The sequence below is a fragment of the Brienomyrus brachyistius genome, chromosome 12 (assembly GCF_023856365.1).
Source record: "Brienomyrus brachyistius isolate T26 chromosome 12, BBRACH_0.4, whole genome shotgun sequence".
Taxonomy (NCBI): Eukaryota; Metazoa; Chordata; class Actinopteri; order Osteoglossiformes; family Mormyridae; genus Brienomyrus; species Brienomyrus brachyistius.
The window spans coordinates 19872418-19891195 of NC_064544.1; the positions used below are offsets into that span (position 1 = coordinate 19872418).

Sequence of the window (18778 nt, forward strand, 5' to 3'; positions counted from 1 at the left end):
GATAGTTAAAGAGAACTGCATTAGCCGGAATGCACGGCGTGCTCACGGGGGTCAGTTCTTGGCGGTTGTACTTGCACTAGGAATGGCGGCAGTAAAGGTCTTTCTGGAAAACCCACACGGACTGTGTGAGTGTGTTATTTGAGAATGCGCTACACAGCATAACAGACACTTTAAATCAAAATCTGGCACAAGAGAGGGCCTGGGACCCTGGATGATCTGGGGAGATTCTGTAAAGAGGAATGGTCTCAGATGCCCTGCTCTTGTATTCTCCGACCTTATAGAATGTTATAGGAGACTCAGTGCTGTTATACTGTCAAAGGGAGGCTGTGCAAAGTATTAAATGCTGGGCTGCCAATAATCATGGCACATGTGTTTTTTTTTAAATAATTATTTCTTGATGAAGGATTTGTTTTTCTTTGAATATATTTATTTCAATAAAAGGTTGTTTTCTCATTTCTTCAGTGTGAGATGAAGCTACTTCAGCAAAATGTGTTTTTTTTCTAAGTATTTTTACAAATCTTTACAAGGGCTGCCAATAATTGTGAAGGGCACTGTATGTCCAATCTATGTTCTATTTTCAGCTATTAATAGGCTCCTCCACCTTTCATAACCTACAGCAGAAGAGGCATCTGCTGATAAATGTGGCCATTTGCACTGTTCTTTAAAGATAAAATGACCAATATTAAAGCTTAATCCAAGGGCGGAGCCCCTGTCTGGATGGATCCTTCTAATGAGACTGACATGGAATGATTGGAAAGAGTCACTCAGCTGAAACCATACACATGTCATACTGGCCCAATTCCTACTCTGTCATTTAGGCAAACTTTTATGTTGTTTTCTGAATGGATTTTACATTGTAAATACATCACTTTTAACAGGCACTTTTTCAGATTCTTTCAAATGTGTTGTGGTTAAATCACTCCTTAAATACACTGCAGTAGATTATATGGTCCTTAGTAATTTTAGGCCTATTTAAAATCTTCCTTTTATGTGTAAAATTTTAGAAAAGGTTGTGTATCTCCAGATAATGGAATTTATTTACAGAAACAAGATATTTGAAACATTTCAATCAGGTTTTAGATCCCATCACAGTACAGAATGCTTTATAAAAGGTAGTAAATGATCTTAGGCTCTGCACAGACTCAAATAGCCTTTCAATCCTAACTGCATTAGACATGAGTGCTGCGTTTGACAGCATTGATCACACCATCCTTTTATACCAGCTTAGGTCGATTAGATTTCACTGGCTCCGTCTTAAACTGGTTCAAAACATATATAGTAGGAAGAAGTTTTCTGGTCAACTAGGCTACTTTTTATCAGCACCAGTTATGGACGACAGTGGAATTGCACAGTGTGGTATCCTTGGTCCCCTGCTCTTCTCTCTATATGCTACCTCTCAGTGACATCTTTAGGAAATACGCTGTCATTCTCCACTGTTACAACGATGATTCGCAGTTAGCCGGAAAACCTGATGCTACTCATTTAAGGAACAATTTCTGTGCTTGTGAATCAGCTAAAAAGAAGTGGATGTGAAATATTTTTATTTTAAATCAATGAAGAGAAAAGAGAGGTGATTATTATGGTCCCCAGGGAATGAGAGAGAAGCTAAAATCAAAGCTTGGTAGCTTAGTGACTCAGACTAAATCACAACGTATGAAATCTTGGTGTAATTGTGGGTTGTGATTTGAATTTTAAAGCCAGATCCAATATGTGACCAAGACAGCTTTTTTCCAGACGAGGAACTTGGCTAAAGTCAGACCTTTTTATCACTGAAAGATGCTGGAAAGTTGATGCACGCTTTGGTTACTTCTCGTCCTGATTATTTTAACCCTCTTTTTGCCGGCCTACAAAGAACACTACTGACAAATTACAGATAATTCAAAATGCAGCAGCTAGAACACTTCTGAAAGTAAAAAAAAATCATGTTAGATGTAGGATCACACACACACAGCTTTGTAATTATATCTTTGTGGGGACTCTCCATTCATTTCAATGGGGTAAACTCTAATCCCAACATGACGACCTTAAGCCTGCATCCACATAGCAAGTGGCTCAGGAAAGCCGCTGGACGGGTGAACATTACGTCATGAAAGTTACCTCGCCATGAAAATAAGTGCGATTGTAAAGTGTGTTTGGGCTCGAAACAAAATGAGTTACATTGTTGTTTTACATGAAAAAGGCACTCGCTCTCTTACTGAAAAAAGGCAAATATTATAAAAGCTCAGGATGGCTCCGTGAAACTTTACTTTCCATACGCGACAGTTTAACCCTTTCATGCATGAATTATGAATATCTAAGTCAGGATTTATTTCTTATGTGGTTTTATTTCTCTGAAGGGATGAAAAAAACACCTGTTAACTTTTTTTTCAACATACATTTCTTCTAAAAGTCCACTTTAGTGAACTGCATGCATTTGGCAATATGTCATCAAAAACTAATGAATAGAACTGATTATGTGAAAAGTATGAAAATGTATTTGGTTTTAATTCTGTTGAACAGAATATACAGATATTCTATCTATACAGATATTCCTGCTGTGTTCAACTTTTCTGCCTGTCGGTCGGCCATCTTGGTTGAAAGAAATTTTAGACGTAGTTACAAGTACTGGCCAGTGGGTGGAAGCCTATAGAGTGATGCAACAGCGTCCACTGTAGTGGCTGATATGCAGTTATACCATTGAGACCATTGCGTTTCCAATAAAATGGCTGTCGAATAGCTGTACACTGAAGTGACCACCATGCATGAAAGGGATAAGGTGAATTTAATTTAGTGAGGGAACTTCGCATATATGGTGAGGGTCGGTGCATTTTTTCTGAATTATCTCTCGATTTGACTTTAAAGTGACATTAAATAATTCGGGGTACTGGGACACTGCAGTCATTAGTTTCTCCTCCATATCGCTGAAGCTGCCCGTCACAAAGCGGATATTATATCTGACTGGATGCCGCTTTGGTGGAGGTCGGTGCACCAGGTTCAATCGATCTGAACTTTGAGCGGCGCGGCGAAGCAGCAGAAACCGGACGCACTTTAAAATTATGCCGTGTGGACGCAGCCTAACCCCCGGTGTGGGTGTTTTAGGGATCCAACATGCCCCCTCCCTCTCACACACGGCATACAGTCCTCAGAGCTGGTTTAAGATTTGCCTGTTCTGTGTGTCTTGTCTCCTATTTGTCAGCATAAATATCTAGATGCTATATGGCTGTATGTTCCTTTAAATTATCTAAACAATTTGTCTCCCTCATAATGGTATCTCACAGATCATTTCCAATTCTATCCTCCTCACTTAAAAAGTAATATAAATGCATATAGTCATATACGTGCAGATATCTACTTATTCCCACGTCTAAGAGGAATTGGGAAACATAAGGAAATGTTAGCGTATATAAGTTATCACTCTGCCTCTTATAAGGCCTGTTATAGGAGAGCACTTTGTTTCATCTAATGCAGAAACAACACCCCCCACCGCATTCCAGGGGGGTCCTTTTTGGTGCATTTCTTAATGTTCGCTTTTTCTCATCCATTCTTTGCATTGAATGAATTAATATGTGTGTTAAACACGGATATCACATTACTGTAATAATCCAATGTTAACCATGAAGACTAATTTATAAATGGTTAATTTAATTAGTTACTCCAGGAAACTAGTGGCAACTCAAAATCACACACCCCGGATTCCTGCGGGGTGGAGCAGAGCCGATAGATCGATACAAACCTGTGCTAGTCCTTGCTCTCTGTGTTTGCACCTGGTTCTGCTGTGTCCCAGTTGCCCTGTCCCTGCTGTTCCTGTCCCATACCCTGATTTTACCTTATTAAACCCTGTTCTCCTCCTTCCTCACTGCTGGATCTCTGCCTCCCCCCCCCCCCCCCCCTTACACCCGTTCACTCATGACACACTGAGCCTCCACACAGCAGTATTACATGCATTAGAAACACCCACCTCCATTTACACATAATAAGTATGAAAATGCAGGGAGACTCACCTAATTTTAATGTGCCGTTCATCCAGGCAAAGAGTTGGTAATAAATAGCAAGGAACAGCATGTTAAACAGTGTGTGATCATCTGTAAGACAAACAGAGCAAATCAGACGCCCTCATTCTCTCACCAGTCTATACAGATATAACATGATATTAAATAACAAAGTGTCTTTGGGCTTTTCTTCCCCTGAGATAAATCCTGTCGTCCCCAGGACCCGACTGCACTGTGAGGTCATGCACAGTAAGGCCCATGATCCGAGGGCAGTGGGGGCCAAAATACAGGCCAAGGAGTTTAATGCCCCCGCAAGTCAGAGAGTCCCTCAAAACCCTGTGGTGTAATGAAGGTGGGGGCTGGAGCATGTCAGCTGGGAGGGGATGCCGGACCATCCCGCGTGGCGGCCAGGTGCCCCCCCCCCCCGAGCCCGTACACCCTACATGTCACCCTACATCAGGTCTACACAATAACATCCTACTGGGTAAAATGTCAGGTGCCCAGAGTACAAGTGCATGGATTAAAGTAAGAAAAAAATCATCTGACTTAATTAAAAAAAAATTTTTTAACTAAATGCTCCGTGTCGCGGGTCCATACCACCTCAGCTATGCAGCAAATTTTCAACACTGTGTTGTCTATTATCCTCTAAGCACATAGTTGAATTACATTTGCATAACTGTAACAATAATTCAAGCTAACGCAAGACTTTACTATTGTCAATAATTGGCTATAAATAATGAAACATTATGCAAGTTTTCGGCGCAAATTTATTTTAACAACAATGCTTTAGTAATTTTAGTAATATCCAAAAGAGTGGGTAAGAAAAAAGCCATTGCTTCCATAGACTGTTTTTTATGGCAAACCACAAAAAGCACACCTGCCATTTTCATCTTTTTGCACCATGAACTGAATGTGTTGCCATTATCTCCACTTACTCTTTACCGTTTTGTCGATGTCCGACAAATCTGTGCATTAGCGCGTGCAGAAGCGTGTCCATGCTGACAAAACCGAAAGCAAACTGACGCGCGCGAGTGATGTCCTGTAAAATATGGTTTTATGGAGTATTTATATAGCCTACATATTTTTTATACATACTTTTATATAACTAAAATACGGGAAACTTAGAGCAGCATCTCATTGCCATTCCTCTGTTAACAGCAAGAAAACGGAACGGACTACAAAACTGCTGATATTTATTCATTTTTAACGGGGCATAAGCTCTCGCAGCACTTGCGATACCGGAGCCACTGTCCTGATTCTTGAGTTTTGGAGTTTTGGCTTCTTTAAGCAATGGGTTTTATCCACTGTTTTCCGACCTTTTTTTTTTTTAGCTACTATTACCGAATGAGACACTTCATGACACACCACTGACTTCCAAACATAAATAAGTTCTATTCCGAACTTTTTTGAAAATGCAAAATATACTACTACTAGCCTATTATTATTATTAAGAACAACTCTCAAGTTACGTCCTATAAACACAATTACATTGCTACACCTCCTGCATTTCTGACATGTAACACAGTGAACATTTGTACAACAACAATTTCAAATCCAGTCTATTAGGCTTCACTACCTCTCGGCCAGATCTTGTTCTGAGTCCCACATGTCTCTAGGGCGTTGTTTCTGGCGTTGTTGTTGGAGTGTGTATCGGGGGTAGAGTAACGCATTCCTGAGACGGCTCATGCATGCCACTGCTGTGTTCATCAGAGGACTGCATTGGAGTCAGGTGACGACGATTGGGCCGCCCTGTCCTATGTGACACATCCACCAGGTATGAGTGTGGGGTGCCGTGTTCCTTGACAACTGTCCCCTGCACCTTAGAGTCAGTCACCCATACTGTGTTACCAGGCTGGAGTTGACTCAGGTTTATAGCTCTGTGCCGTGCATTGCAACTGAAAGTACTGGATCTCCTCCTCCCGGGAACAAACCGCATCGTCATCAGGCAGACAAGGTCGCAAAAGCTGAGGAAGGGCTGGCACAGTGGTCCGCAGACGCCTGCCCATGAGGAGTTGTGCTGGACTACACCCGTGAAACAGCGGTGTGGACCTGTACGCCAGCAATGCCAGGTATGGGTCAGATGCTTTCCTTAGAAGGCTTTTGAAGGTCTGAATTGCTCTCTCGGCCTCCCCATTGCTTTGAGGAAACAGTGGACTACTTGTCACATGTTTAAACCCATATGCAACAGCAAAGTGTGCAAAGTCCATCCCTGAAAATTGTGGCCCATTGTCAGTCACCAAAGTTTTTGGGATGCCATGTCTAGCAAACATTGATTCAAGGTGGGTAATCGCAACAGAGGACTTTGCGGGTGACATGCGAGCAATTTCAACATACCTGGAATAGTAATCCACTACAAGCAGGTACTCTTGCCCTTTCAATGTAAATAAATCTGCTCCCAGCCTCTGCCATGGCCTCTCAGCGTATACAGTAGGCAGAAGTGGCTCTCTGTGATTGTCCCTCTCCTTCAGACAAATCCGGCAATTATGAACGACTTCATTCAGCTGATGGCTAAGGCCAGGCCACCACACAGACTGACGTGCCTGAGACCTGCACTTGACCACACCTAAGTGTCCCTCATGGAGTTTACATAGAACATCGTTGCGCAGTGCTGAAGGTATCACAAGCCTTGTGCCCTTAAGCAACAGTCCATCGTGTACTGTAAGGAAAGCACGCTCAGGCTAGTATGATTTTAGTGGTCCAACACACCCAGAGCGATCGGGCCACCCCTCTGTGCACCATTTCATCACCATTTCATCACTTGAGCGCAAACACTATCAGCCCCAAGGTGTTTCTTCAGATTGTCCAAGTATGAGCTGCTTGCAGGCAGGTTGTTCAACAGCACGTCAACATAAATGTTTGTACTCTCCATTAGATCCATGTCACCTTGATGGGGCTTCGTCTGGACTGGAGCCCGTGAAAGTGCATCCGCAGTCCATAAGTCCCTCCCTGGAACATGTATAATAGAATATGTAAACCTCATCAGTCGCATTCGGAAGCCCTGAATTCTGGGAGGTAGAGTATCCAAAGCTTGTGCTCCAAGGAGACTGAGAAGTGGTTTGTGGTCCGTCTCGATCGTGAAGTGTATGCCAAGCAGATAATCTCTGAATCGCTCACATGCCCACGTTAGGCCTAGTGCTTCTTTTTCTACCTGAGCATAGCGCTGCTCCGTGGGGGAGAGGGAGCGTGATGCATGTGCCACAGGTTTCCATTCGTCAGCCCACTTCTGAGTGAGGACCGCCCCCAACCCGAAGGATGAAGCATCTGCTGACACTTTAATGTCCTTGTTGGGGTCGTACAGGGCCAACATGGGAGTTGAGGACAACTCTTCTTTTAAAACCTTAAAGGCTTTAGCCTGGTCTGGTCCCTAGACCCAATGGTTCCATTTGGACAACAAGTCTCTGAGCGGCTTGTCCTTCTCTGCAAGATTAGGGATAAATTTCCATAATTAATTCACCATCCCTAAAAAATTCTTACCTCTGAGACATTTGTAGGTGGTGACATATTCAGAATGGCCTCTGTTTTGGCTGGATCGGGGAGAATTCCCTCGGCGGAAAGAATGTGACCGAGAAAGTTCACCCTACTGTTGGACAGGTCACACTTTTTCAATTCAAGGTTCAAGGTAATGCCAGCCTTTTGAATCTTCCTTATCACCGTGTGTGTTAGGTTGAAGAAATTGTTTTTAATCATTTGTTATCATTTCTGTATAATCAGCAATGAGTGTAAATATGTATATACGTTATTTTGTTTTCCTTTACCTTCATACTTTAGATTATATTAGTTTACACGTATACTGAGCACGTGTTTAAATAGTTGTCCACCTGAGGAAAACCAGAACTTCTTCTTACTCTCACAGTCCTTTCTTTGTTCTCACTCCAAGACCCCTGCCCCCCATTGACTATAAATAAAGGTGCCAAGGGGAACCACCCTTTGCAACATATTCCTTTGTAGCGCATCCTGCAGAGAGTGTGGTTACCCTTGCGCAAGTAAAACTTTAAGTGTGTTGTCTCATAATTAATAGTGTGTGTGCAGAGTTGGGGTGGAAAGCCTGTTGCTTTCCCCAACAGTGTGTAAACGGGCATCATGTTCTTCTTCGGTCTTCCCCCAGACAAGCACATCGTCCATGTGACACAGGACACCTTTGAGTCCCTCTGTGACCTCTGTCACCATTCTGTTCTGGAAATGCTCGGGAGCTGAACTTGTGCCAAACGGAAGATGGTTAAAATAAAACCTCCCGAAGGGTGTAATAAATGTAGTATACTTCACTGTCTCCTTTGTTAGGGGAATTTGTCAGAACCCAGTGTTGGCATCTAGTTTACTGAAAACCTTGGCACCTGCTAACATGCCAAGACTCTGTTCTATCGAAGGAAGTACGTATTTCTCTCTGCATTCCGCTTCATTCAGTTTCATCAGATCAACACATAAACGAACACCACCATTCTTTTTAGGCACTACCATTCCTGAGCACCAGTCAGTCGGCTCCTCTATGCTGATGACGCCTATTCTCTCCATGCATTGAAGTTCCTCCCTGACTTTACACATGAGGGGCGTCGGAATCCTCCGTGGCATTTTTAAAGAAAATGGCACTGCATCAGATCGAAGTTTGATAACATAGGGCCGCTGTAGAACACCTAAGCCACAGCACAGCTTTGGGTTCTCTCCCTTCAGAGTCTCCAAGTTAATGCTGTCAAGCCGAGCTACCAGATCTAAACTCGCAATAGCTGGCCTGCCCAGAAGAGCTGTGTGCAGGTTCCTTATCACATACACGTCCTGTGCTGACTCTGTCTGTCCTTTTTGCAGCAGAAGGTCAGTAACACCCCGCACATCAAGGGGTTGCCGACCAGGTCCCAGGAATGTCCTCGTCACTGGTTTCAGCGCCGGTTTTGGGTGCGCGAATAAATGTCATTAAACAGCCACTCTGGGATAGCGGTCCCGTCTGCTCCAGTATTGATCTTAAATTTTACTCTTGTGTCAAGCACCAGAATATCCACCATCCATGGGTCTTCTCCCGCGGACACAGACTCCAGGAACACAATGTCATCCTCAGGTATCTCATGCACCGTTGTGGCTGAAGCACACACACGCTGAAAATGTCCCTTTTTCCCACACAGGCCACACAGTTCACCTCGTTTTCTGGGCACTGCTGCCTAGGATGGGAAGGAAATTTGCCACATTTGTGGCACCTGTTGCTGCCCATCGCAAGCTTTACTTTAGCCGGTTTGAAAGCACAATTGACTGTTGGTTTATCCTTCTTGTGCGCTGCGCCGCTGTTAATTACTCTGTCGACAGCGCTGGCTCCCTTTTCGGTTGCATGTAAGTCACCACGCAGGCTGCTTTGTTGCCGTTTTACTTCTTCCGTCTGTCTTGCCATGTTTATAGCCTTTTCCAGAGTCAGTTCACTGTTTAGTTGCATGCGCTCTGACAATCTCGCGTCCGCCAGGCCTACAACTATTCTGTCTCGAATAAGCTCGTCGTGTAGGGTACCGTAGCGACAGTGTTCAGCGAGCGCGTACACGGCCGTTATAAAAGACTCAACAGTCTCGTTTTCCCCCTGCTTTCTCATGTTAAACCTGGCTCGCTCATAAATCACATTCCTTTTCACAATAAAGTGCGAGTCGAGTCCGTCGCGCACGGCATCATAGCTATCTCTCTAGTCGTCCGTGAGTGTCAGCCCTCTCAAGATGTCATCTGCCCCGTCGCCTATGCAGTAGATGAGTGTTCACCTGGTTGTTTTCCGGGGAAACATGCAGGTTGCTTGCCAAGCGAAAACGCTCAAATCGCCGTATCCATCTGGGCCAATTTTGGGGCTTAGCGAAGTCGATCGGTTGCGGTGGCTGAATGCTGAAGGTAGCTCTCGACCCAGTATTCTGTCCGGCACCAGGGATTGCCAGCTCCTCCATGACGAATGCGCAATGGCGCGGCTGCAGACTTTCGGCAAGGCGCGCTAGAGGTAACGTCTTGGACTAACGTCTAAACTGTTCTCCCTTTTCTGTACCCCGGTGCGAGCGAATCATCACTACTCACAGTGCACTTCTGACACCATGTTGTGTTAACTATTCTAATAAGCGTGAGAGCAACACTGTAGTAGCGTTCGGGGAACTTTATTTAAAGCAACACCTTTCGCATGGAGCACATATCAGCCACTATCCCGCTTCTATCTTTCACCTTCCCAGCATCCCATGCTCACGTATACGTCCCGCACTCAGGCTACACAGCATATCCCACACTCGCTAGCCGGGATGTGGCTCCCGACGGGTTTCGAGGAGGAACCCCTCCTGCTCCGGGAACCGGAGTCGCTCACCGCGGAGCTGCCGCCGCCCCTCGAGCGGTATTGTTACCAGCTGGAGCGACTGGCCAACATGGGGGCCAACGCGGTGCGGGACGCTATCCCGCGTGTGCCCCGGATCCTTAAAGGGGCCACACCAGTCTCGCCTGCTCCGGACCTGCCAGTCCCGCCACCTGCAGCAGCAACGCCCGAGGCGCTCCCTCCGCCTCTAGTGACTTTGCCCCCTGTGACTCCTCTGCCCTCGCCCCGGCAAGCCCGACCCCGGCCAAGGGTCCTTATGTCCATGTTCCAAAAGGGAAGAGGACACAGACGCAGGGCTGGGGTCCCACCAACCCTGCCCCCTGGCTCGCCCTCCCTCGCCAGCGCTGGGGCTCGGATGGCGCCAGCAGGTCCTGGGCCGCCAGGTTAGCGGTCACCTGTGGGTCCCCCGCGGAAGCCTCGTCGCTTGCCTCGGTCCTGCTGCCGACTCCTTGTCGACGCCTTATTATTATTATTATTATTATTATTATTATTATTATTATTATTATTATTATTATTAGATATGCCCGGCAACAAGAAGGCCTTTTGCATCTCGTCTTTGTTTTGGGACATTAAAAACCTTTGAGACTGATGTGGCACTAAATGCTGGGGAATTATTTTCTCCTTACTATGAAGTTTTGCATCTTAAACAAGCGTCGGGAAATAGCTTGTTTAAACAAACTACCGAAACTATGATGTTTATTTTTATTTTTAGGAAGGATAATTAAATCGTAATTGAACTGAAGATAAAGACAGCCTTTCCAGAACTTTGTCTACGAATCTTGTTTACCCCCCACCCGCCCCATTATTTTTCCTTCGGATCTGCATCAATCTCATTAGTAACCTTTAGTGCACTCAGTTGACCGAAATCCATCATAGCGACAGAAAACTTTAATCCATGCAAGTCAAACACCAGAACCTGCAAACTCCACACAAAGAGCAGAGGTGGGACTCGAACCCCCAGCCCTGGAGCTAAGAAGCAGCAGAGCCCACTGGGCCTGTGTGCCATGGAAAATGAAACAGCTCTAAATCTCACTATGGTCAGAATTCTTAATGTGCCAATGGACATAAATGTTAATGTGAACAAATAAATCCACATAAATATACTTACACAGGAAATAAGCCATGATTGCAAGAATGTCCCTAAGTCGTACTGTTCCTCCCATCATTTTGGAGCGTATTATCCGAAACACACCGAGACCAACTGAAATAAGGGAAGATAAGTGTCAGTCACCAGTCACAGACACAAACAGAGGTGTTCAGTGATCCTGTGTTTAAAACCCTGCATAGCACTGTCACCTGGGGGTTCTGAGTTTGAATCCCATATTGGATGCTGCACTAATAGTGCACAGCAGATTTAAATGGGTTATGAAAGGGTGTTTCAGTTGGGTACTGTATCATAATTCCCTAATTGTGTAGATATTAATTATGAAAAGCACACTTTTAAATATCAATGTCATTCCAAAGTTTAACATTTGTGTGTTTCATTCAGTATAATTTAGCAAATAAATACCTCAGTACCAAGTTCTGCCCCAGTGTTCCTGACATTCCAAAGTCTAAGACAAATTTTTAAATAGATACTTTACAAAACCTGAAAACATACTTACCTGGGAATAAAACCATGATGACTGGAAACATTAATAAAGTGGAAAATGTTGCAAGTTGTTCTTGCCAAGCTAGAGCTGAGTATTTCTCCAGATAAACGCTGACAGCAACTAAAATAAAGGAAGAATAGAGTCAGTCACCATGAAATTCATGTCAGAGTACAAACACAGATGTGTTCACTGGTGCTGCACAGGCCTGTCACCTGGGGGTTCTGGGTTTGAATCCCTTATTGAACACTGAACTATTGGACACAGTCTGAGGGTTTTTCACTTTGTTTAAACAGTAAAATCATAATAGATGCATTAAGAGAAGGAAGTGGAAGAGTGGAGTAGAAAGCAGTTTCCAAAATTCAGAAAGGAGATGGAGAGGGAAGCCATCAGCCCTGAAGATTTCCCTGGGCTCATGGAGTCCAGAACCTCTTTAAGTTCAGCGATTGAAAGAGGAGCATCAAGCACAGAGGCTTCTGGACCTGAGAGCAGGGGGAGGGGTTAGGCATCAAGAAACAAACCGGGATCGGAGGCTGGGGAGACAGAAGGGGGGGTGACAGAGGGTAAGGAGAATAAATCTGAGTAAAACTGAAAAAAACTGAAAAAAAACAGTTGCTGATTCCCAGAGGGTTGGTGGTTTGGACCCCATCTTTAGGTTTAACTGAAGAGATCATTGAAAATGAGTCACACTGCCTAAACCTGAGAGCCAATAGTTTACTAGGTCTGTCACCAGACACATAATAGTGAGACCTGGTGCGATGAACCACAAACTCGACACGGTGTGACAGAAGAGTATTCAGCTTGGCCCTTGTGTTAGAAATACAGACCTCATGGTCCTGATCCACCACAGCAAGGCTCACTTTCTAACTGAGAGGCGCTTTTCAAGATCAGAAATCATCTGACGACATTCGTAAGTCAGGCTGCTAGCAAAAGGAACCTTGGCATCACAAAGGAAGCCCTTATCAGCCATGCAGCAGTAGGCTGGGTCATCAGTGGAGCCCCCATTAACAGAGATAAATTCTTCAATCTCCATTGCAAGGCCTGAAGAGGTAGAGAGGGCACAGCCAACTGGGGTAAAGTGCACTTGTGATCAGATAAAGAAGATAAAAGCAGAGAAGCATTAGAAACAGCAGGTATGAGAAACAAAGATGTAATATATGCCAGACTGGGACCTGAAGCGAGGAGAGAATAAAGAGTTTTCTCTGGTGGAGGGGTTCATTAGACGGAATGAGTCGACTAAATTGAGGTCCTCCACAGATTTACACAGGGAATGAGGGGAGGGGGGCGCCCGGCTACCCACAGGAGAGGGAGATTTATCCAGGACAGGGTCGTGGATGGCTGTTCCAATAACAGCTTCATATTCCTGGAGTTTGAGGACATGGTTAGACAGATACAGGAAGAATGAGCCCCTCAGGTCAGAAAGAATATAAGAGAACCTGCCGTCAGCATTTCCTCCTGAATTGAGAATATGAATTTGAAGGCCCTGCCTGAGCAGAATGACCAGCCCACATGAGGAGGAAACAACCCTGTAGAACCTGTTGCCGCTCACTGCATCCCGCTGTAGTAAATGGAAAGTTGGGGCCGCTTAGCAGCTGAGCAAGAGGAAGGTGACACTGACAATTACAGAGCTGGTTCTGGCCGGTTCTGTTTGGCTGCACACAGAGACAGTAACTGTGAACCTTCTTTCTTATGGCATAGAATGATAAACATGAGTCAGAAGTATAAAGGAGCTGCACAATAAAATAACTGTAGGCACTTGTTGTCTGCAGACACGGTGTCCCGGCTTATTTGGTGCATCAGATAACCTAATAGAGAATGTGCTGCTTTCATACCCTGTCTTTGGCTGCTTTTCCAGGATCACATGTCAGCAGGATCCCATAAGCACTGGGACCAGGAGCTAAATAGGAAACAGGTTCCAAGGCCGCTGTGATCCAGGGAATCACAGAGGTGAGTAAAACATTTTACATGAATACTGGTCTCTCTGAACTGGATTGGCTGAGGCGACTTAAACTCGCAGGAATGTCTGGGACCCAAGCAGTTTTCTTTTAAGCAAAGTTTGAATCTGCCCAGCGCTGGTGAATGACTGGTAAAGAGAACTCTGTCCTACAACAGAGAGAATAAAAAAGGAGACAGTCCATCCCGACCAGCCGACAGCCCATGGCATCACAATCACATCAGCCTGACCAGCCCCGTGCCCCAGCCGACCTGACATCCCCTGTCTCCAGTCATACTCGTTCCAGAACTGCCCAGCCACAAAGCACGGGAAACCCGTTGGGCCCAGATGACAGCAGTCAACTACACGACATCCTCCAGTTGCTCATGGCTGGAGTGGAAGGACCCGATGGTGACTGTATGTTAGTCCACTGACCCTGGGCTGCTGATGACCTCAATGAAATAGCGTGGAACGTCACCAACCCCCTGATAAACAGGGGGAGTGAGGTTTGCAAAAGAACTGGGACAGTTCTACAGAGAATTTCGATCTCCTCTTGCAAACAACAGGAGAGAGAGACTGTCATGCGGTATTTGTAGAGGCTGATGGAGGTTAATGAGGCCCATTGTGGAATAGCAAGACCAGGCAACATGAATGCAGACCCAGCTGTGACCACCTGCAAAGCCCATTTTAAATAGTTTTTAAACAGACTGAGACTGGACATAGCTGCAAACAGACTTGCATCACCTGTGATTCTGGCAAATTACATTTACAGTAATTGAACAACATGTGAAATATGCAGAGAAGTTACTAAGAGGCAGAGCGCAGAAACAACAGAACAAAAAGGACGACGCTCTACAAGGCAATGCTCACCATGGTGCAGAGCACTGGAAATATAACGGCATGAGGACGAGGATGGGGCAGAAGCAGGGGCTCAGGGAGGGACAGGGGCAGGATCCAAGGTGATAACGCGGCGGCCGGGGGGGACTGAGTCGAGGGTGGGGGGACGGGAAGGGGTGAGTCCAAATACACACTGTCCACTGCCCTAATGATACTATGCTCCTTACTAACCCAGCTAACTGCAATGAAGACTCTCTTGCTTATTAGAAATTCCTGCGATTCTCGTGACACAAGCTATCATATATCTAAGACAGAAAGTACAGAAGCTGCAAGTCACACATGTAGAATACGACTCAGACACGCATAAGGCTTTAACCACTGTGATATTGATGGTGGAAGGAAAAGACAGAGTTTCTGGTTGATTCAGAAGCAGGAAATTTTGTAATAAAAATGTCTGAGTTCGACTCGCCACCCAAACTTAGCGGAAGGTTCCTGAACACTGTGGGAGCGTCTGGCCAAATTATAACAGAAAAGTTCACAAAACCTTTAAGATGTCTTCTGAATCCAGATACTAAATTCAAATTGACATACCTACCATTTGCAGTGCTGTCCTGTAAATTTACAGGCACGTGATATGATGTGCAAACTGGCCATAGTGCTAATCAGCACCCCAGAGGGATTGTCAGTGACGAGACTGAGCGAATTGGGCATGAGTGACCCAGCAGTTTCACTTTAGTGACACATGATCCTTCGCCTTCTGTATGTGTGTGAATGGAGACTCGTACCTACAGCTGTGTGTTCAGTGATTTACTTACTGATAAACCAGGCAAAGACACACACACACAATGTATAATATATGAGCCCTAGTGATTTGCACTCTGACTGGCATGTTTCAAAGGGGGTCCAGATGAGCATTATGAGAATGAATGGTATAAATGGAGGAGAGATAAGCTAAGGTTGGAAATGATGTTCTGGAGTGATAGGAGATGCTGTGTGTTGGTGCTATGGGAGTAAACAGGGGAAAGACTCACCCCTACACTCCAGGTATGTGTGTATGGGGGGGGGGGGGCAGCCGCATGTGTCACTGGCCAAAGATGCAGAGGATGAGAGGAAGGATCTGGGCCCCTGGGTGAGATGATGTATGAGTGCGGATGACTGGGAGTATATTTCAGCGTATCGATACACCCAGACAGTCAGTACTGGTTTGCAGTCCAGTTTGAGGACAAATCTTTTACGTTTACCAGACTGTGTCAGGGATACTGTGAATGGCTGACGATTTATAATGAAGCTCTGAAGACAGCCTGAGCTCTCTGGGCTTGTCACCAGGCACGGCTCTCCTACAGCATGTAGATGACCTTCTGCTAGCAGCGCCATCCGAAGGACAATGTGAAAAAGACACTGTAACACTACTATGCCATTTGGCAGAGCACCGGCACAAAGCCAGCCTGTCAAAATTATAATTCAGGAAAACTGAATGTCTGGGGCATCGTGTATCGGCCAATGGGAAGTCATTAGATGCAGGAAGAGTAACAGGGATTGGTTTTTTGCCCAGCCACCCCCCCCCTCTTGGAAGGTAACTTTATTTTTAATGACATTTTCAGTTACAAAACTTTAGTGAAGCTGTACCTCAACCACCTACATACTCCCTCAAAACAGTAAATAATAAAGTTAAACAGGAAGGGAGAGAGAAGAGAGAGACTCGACAGGACTTTGAACACAGACACACAGATGGAAAGACAGACAGACAGACAGACAAATTGATAGACAGAAATAAAGTGCATGAATATTTGTATCAGATTAATAAATAAATAAATAGATGATGTGTGGGAATGTTCGGAATTAATTAGATAGTTAATAGTATTAAGTTGGAATGTAATGTATGTGTTTATTGGGAATTAGCTCACAGGCAAGTCTAGAGGGGTGATAAAAGACCCCAGACTTCTTGGAAATGTGGAAGTTGATGCTGAAATGTTATTTTTTTCCATTCACATCTGTTCTCTGAGGAGGTTTAACCACTGCATGATGTTTAGTGTGTTTCTAGTTTTCCAGCTTAACAGGATTGTTTTTTTGGCAATTGCCAAGGCAACGAGCAGAGGTCTGAAATTTGGGATTGGTGGATTTATTGTTGAATGATCACCAAGCAGACAGAGAGATGGGGATAGTGGAATGATACCATCCATAATACAAGAGATTGTGTTGATAACTTTTTGCCAAAAGTGTTGAGTTGGGGGACATGAGCAGATGGAGTGGAAATACTCATCTACAGTTTTTAAAGTTCAATGTGAACAAATATCACTCTATAAATCCCATCTTGTGCATTTTGTGCTGGGTGATGTGCACTCTGTGGATCACCTTATATTGTATAAGCTGAAGATTAGTGTTATTAGTCATTGTGAAGGTGTTCCTACAGATCTGGAGCCAGAATTCCTTATCAGGAGTGAATGACAGATCTTTTTCCCAGGCTTCAATTGGGATGGAAATCATTGAATTTGCCATAGATATTAGTTTATATAATTTTGAAATAATTTTTTTCTGACTTGTTATTTTGAGTATTTCCTCTACTAATTAGGATGGCTGTAGATTGTTGTTAGATGGACTTATCTTAGATTTCAGGGCTGCTTTAAGTTGGAGGTAATGCAGAAACTGCTTGTCTCCCATGTCATACATATGAGTAAGATGTGGAAACGTGATAAAGCTGTTGCTATGGAATAGGTGCTCAAGGTGTGTGATACTCTTCAGTTCTCATGCATTAAGGAAAAATGTTTTTTTTTGAGTAGAAAGTCTGGGTAATGCTATATTGGAGTGTATTTTCGCGGTTTCATATTTACATAAAAAATTTAGTTGATTTTCCACCAGGCTGTTAAAGTTAAATGTTGAAATTACAGTGTTATTACATCAGCTATAGAGTTTCAGAGCAGTGCTAAGAAATGGTCTGTCTGCAAAGAGAACTTCTTTACATTCAGACTGTTCTATTTCTAATCACTGGTTATTCTGTTGGTTTGGATGTATCCAGTTGACAATATATTGTAGCTGACTTGCTAAATAATAATTTTCTAAGTTTGGTGCTTCAAAGGGGCGGCATGGTGGTGCAGTGGTTAGCACTGTTGTCTCACGCCTCTGGGACCCGGGTTCGGGTATGGTGTATGAGTGTGCCCTGCGATGGGCTGCCCTGGGTTGTTCCCTGCCTCGTGCCCATTGCTTCTGGGATGAGCTCTAGGACTCCTCGTGACCCAGTTGGATAAGCGGTTTGGAAAATGGATGGATAGTGCTTCTAATCCTCCTTCAATTTTTGTTCCTGTAATGTAGCTAGTTTGATTCTGGGTGTTTTGTTTCTCCAATAAAATTATTAAGTTCAGTAAGTTGAACCATCTAGTGGTTGGTGCGGTTGGTATCATTGCGAACAGGTAGTTTATTTTTGGTAATATAAACATTTTTACTGCAGCAATTCCGTCAATTAATGATAATGGAAAGTGTACCCAGCGGTTCAAATCATCATCTATTTTTTTTTTTTAAGGGACTGAAATTTAAGAGGGGTGATTCAGATGGACCAGCTGAAATATGTATGCCTAGATACTTGATGTTACCAAGTGGAATTTGAAAAGGTAGGTTTTGAAGAGTATTGTGTAATTTGTCACCAATTATACTGTAGGTAGAATTGTTGATTTTGTCCAGTTTATAGCATATAATCAGAGATTTTTGAAAACGAATTAATTAGAGTGAGAGTCTCATTTATAGAGTTTAAAGTCTCTTGCAGATAAAGTAATATATCGTCGGCACAGAGACAAATCTTATGATGGGTGTTGAGTGTTTGTATTCCTTTGGTGATGTTATTTAGCCTGATTGCAGCAGCAAGAGGTTCAATGAAGAGGGCGAGAAGTGATGGTGAGAGTGGACATCCTTGCCTGGTTCCCCTGTGTAGTGTGAAACTCTGATGTTATACCATTAGTAAGAGCTGCTGCCATTGGTGAGCTGTACAATGTCTGCACCCAATGAATAAATTTTCTGATTTATTGCAAGCTATTATTTTACCCAAAAATCTAACAATATGTAAATGTCTGGTGTTGCCTTACCTTTCCAAAAAGGTAAGAGAGCCAAAGCAGCAGCAGCACAGCCAACTATACAGATGATGGTGTGCAAAGATAATGCC

The 18778-nt window shown here is 44.2% G+C and overlaps 1 protein-coding gene across 4 annotated transcripts in view; it reads right to left on the reverse strand.

Moving 5' to 3' along the window:
- Positions 1-18778, reverse strand: part of LOC125704980 (zinc finger MYM-type protein 1-like) — a 161346-nt gene that overhangs the window by 92503 nt on the left and 50065 nt on the right. For all 4 annotated transcript variants that reach the window (XR_007381311.1, XM_048971219.1, XM_048971218.1 and 1 more), the window contains 3 exons: positions 11877-11984; positions 11381-11473; positions 3981-4061 (listed from right to left, as the gene is read on the reverse strand). Coding sequence is in view for 3 of the 4 variants with exons in the window: in XM_048971219.1 (XP_048827176.1) it covers positions 3981-4061; positions 11381-11473; positions 11877-11984 (282 nt within the window). In the remaining variant the exon portion in view is untranslated. The remainder of the gene's footprint in view (positions 1-3980; positions 4062-11380; positions 11474-11876; positions 11985-18778) is intronic.